The sequence below is a fragment of the Ailuropoda melanoleuca genome, unplaced genomic scaffold (assembly GCF_002007445.2).
Source record: "Ailuropoda melanoleuca isolate Jingjing unplaced genomic scaffold, ASM200744v2 unplaced-scaffold11406, whole genome shotgun sequence".
Taxonomy (NCBI): Eukaryota; Metazoa; Chordata; class Mammalia; order Carnivora; family Ursidae; genus Ailuropoda; species Ailuropoda melanoleuca.
In genome coordinates this window covers 29,444-32,794 of record NW_023179845.1, presented here as the reverse complement: position 1 = coordinate 32,794, position 3,351 = coordinate 29,444, and the positions used below count along the sequence as shown (strand labels likewise).

The window sequence follows — 3,351 nt, the reverse complement described above, 5'->3', positions numbered from 1 at the left end:
GAGATGATGGTTGTATGGTAAAATTGCAACCGGCACTTTATTAGTACTAGGCACGGGGCTACTAGAATGGCTGCCCTGACTGTAACCATAGCCCCTATTTGGGTGACCAGATGGTGGGTGAAGATAGCACCATGTCTTAGTGGATAACGGATGGCCACATAACGGTCCAGGGCCATGGCCACGAGGATGCCTGACTCTATGCACTGAAATGTATGGATAAGCCACATTTGAAGCAAGCAAGAATCAAAATAAATCTCTGGTACATGAAACCAGAAGATGCCAAGCATCTTGGGCATAATGGTGGTAGCAAGTGCAATATCTGTGACTCCTAGCATGCCTAGGAACATGTACATGGGCTCATGGAGGCTGCGCTCTGAAACAATGATGATCAGAAGCAGGGAATTTCCAATCATAGCAGTGAGATACATGGCACAGAATGGAATCCCGATCCAGCACTGCACAGACTCTAGGCCTGGGATCCCTATTAGTGTCAACACAGAAGGCATGAAGACTGTCATGTTGGAGATGGACATATTATCTTTGAGTCTCCAGAAGCAAAAGAATAAAGTGTTTCAGTCAGTGGTACTCTTCTCTTCTAATTCCATTTTTTTTTTTTTTTATCCAGTCATCATAGTGAGTCTCTCTGATTTTGGCAGAATGCTAAGATCATATTATCCATCTCATTTATGCTAGTGAAGGCAAAAAACAGGTCTGTAGATACTCATCACTGTTTTGGGGGAGCACCCACAAGGGCTAGGCCACAAGAAGAGGTTANCCACAAGAAGAGGTTATATGCACGGCAGGCCAAATGCATTAGAACCACCAGATCATCTGAGTAAGGGAATCAGCTGCTGACCTGTCTGTGATGTCCTTCCGGACCTGTGGACAGAATAAGTATACTTGTTTATTTTGTTTGGAATGGACATTTGAATCAGACTTGGAAGAATCTCTCCGTTTCCCACATTCGAGCTACCCAAAAGTACTAGTATTTTCCACTGTGTCTAGGTCTAGAACTGTCCGTTTGACACAGTAAATCTGACTCTGACCCACATATAATATGAAAGCTTCTATTACAGAGAGTAACAGCTGACATCGAAGTGTGGATTATATGTAGATATCTATATCTATCTGTATTGTCTCTACCTATGTAAGACTAGATGTCCTTTCAAAGGATGTGCGTTCTAAGGAAGAGTTTTGGAAAAGATTTTTTTTAATGATTTTTTATTATATTATGTTAGTCACCATACAGTACATCCCCGGATTCCGAGGTAAAGTTCGATGCTCCATTAGTTGCGTATAACACCCAATGTACCATGCAATACGTGCCCTCCTNGAGGAGCCTGATGTGGGGCTCGATCCCATAACGCCGGGATCACGCCCTGAGCCGAAGGCAGGCGCTTAACCGCTGTGCCACCCAGGCGCCCCTGGAAAAGATTTTTTTTAATGATTTTTTTATTATATTATGTTAGTCACCATACAGTACATCCCCGGATTCCGATGTAAAGTTCGATGCTCCATTAGTTGCGTATAACACCCAGTGTACCATGCAATACGTGCCCTCCTTACCACCCATCACCAGTCTATCCCATTCCCCCACCCCCCCTCCCCTCTGAAGTCCTCAGTTTGTTTCTCAGGGTCCANTGTTAATCACCATACAGTACATCCCCAGATTCCGATGTAAAGTTTGATGCTTCATTAGTTGCGTATAACACCCAGTGCACCATGCAATACGTGCCCTTTACCACCCATCACCAGTCTATCCCATTCCCCCACCCCCCCTCCCCTCTGAAGTCCTCAGTTTGTTTCTCAGGGTCCATAGTCTCTCATGTTTCATTCCCCCTTCTGATTACCCCCCTTTTCTTTATCCCTTTCTTCCCCTACTGATCATCCTAGTTCTTATGTTCCATAGATGAGAGAAATCATATGATAATTGTCTTTCTCTGCTTATTTCATTTAGCATTANTATTTCACTTAGCATTATCTCCTCCAGTGCCGTCCATGTTGCAGCAAATGTTGAGAATTCGTTCTTTCTGATAGCTGAGTAATATTCCATTGTATATATGGACCACAGCTTCTTAATCCAGTCATCTGTTGAGGGGCATCTCGGCTCCTTCCACGATTTAGCTATTATGGACAATGCTGCTATGAACATTGGGGTGCATATGGCCCTTCTCTTCACTACATCTGTATCTTTGGGGTAAACACCCAGTAGTGCGATGGCTGGGTCATAGGGCAGCTCAATTTTTAACTTTTTAAGGGACCTCCGCACTGTTGGAAAAGATTTTTTAATTAATGTACTTGGCTATTCTGGGTCAAAATTCCACGCTGTTTTTACATTTCTTATAAGACTGCATCCTATTTTGCCTGTATTATTAACAATTGAAATCCTGAAAATTAATTATATGCTTAAAATAACTGACATTCTGTAATGTACATTAGTGAACACCTAGAACTGAGGAATCCCTAGGATGCATGAGAACCCATTCTTGCTGACTACAGGAAGTGGACAATGGGTAACTGCTTAACATAGAACAAGACAGGACAGTTGCTTGGGTCCCATGGTTCAGAGCAGTCATTAGCATGAGATTTGGCCAATTTAGTTTCATTAATTCTTAACGAAATAGAGATCAGTAGAAGCAGTGAATCATTTTGTGAACTTAGGAGTAAGAGATGCATAGAAAATAAATGGGGGAAAAGTGACACTCCCAGGCCCCTGGGACTACATCTGAGAGAGTCAAGTGGGTGCACACTGTGAGAGCTGGCGGTTTTTGGTGGCGCACAAAGAAACAGAGACTGTCCTGGAGGGTTTAGTGAAGAGAGCAGACTGCAATTTCTCTGCTCTGGGCCAGAGATTTGGGTGTCGCCATTTTTGTTCTGACCCTCAGAAGAGGGGCGGAAAGCAATCAGGGAACAAAAGCAGGGAGGACTAGTTTCCACTGAGACCATCCCGCCGACAGGTGGCAGGGCATCTCTGCCCAAGCAGGGTTACCTTGGAAACAGCATGGCAGGTCTGTTCCCCCCGAAGACAGGCTGGAAGAGCAAGTGGACAGCAACCCTATGGATCCCATAACATGGTAAATTACCAATGCCAGTGGAAAATAGTATATTGAGCTTGAGGCACTGCCTCATGGCTTATTTATTTTCAGGTAAAACTCTCCTTTTCTTTTTTTCTTTTTTTTATGCTTCTTCTCTATAACTTCTTTACCTTTTTCTCATTTCAACTAGATGTCTATTATATTAACTTTTGTTTCATGGTAGCTTTTTAACTTCTATTTTTTCACACCTATATTTTTATAGATATATGCTTTATTGTCCTTTTTTCACTATTCAATTGTACCTATATATATATAT

General features: G+C 42.7%; 1 protein-coding gene across 1 annotated transcript; it reads right to left on the bottom strand.

Annotated features, from left to right (window-relative positions):
- Window positions 1–2: 2 nt before the first annotated feature.
- On the bottom strand, window positions 3–533 carry LOC117797730 (olfactory receptor 52A1-like; the record flags this gene model as incomplete). The annotated part of the gene is made up of 1 exon (XM_034650187.1): window positions 3–533. A coding segment is annotated over exon 1 (531 nt), but the record flags the coding sequence as incomplete, so codon positions are not given.
- Window positions 534–3,351: the final 2,818 nt, after the last annotated feature.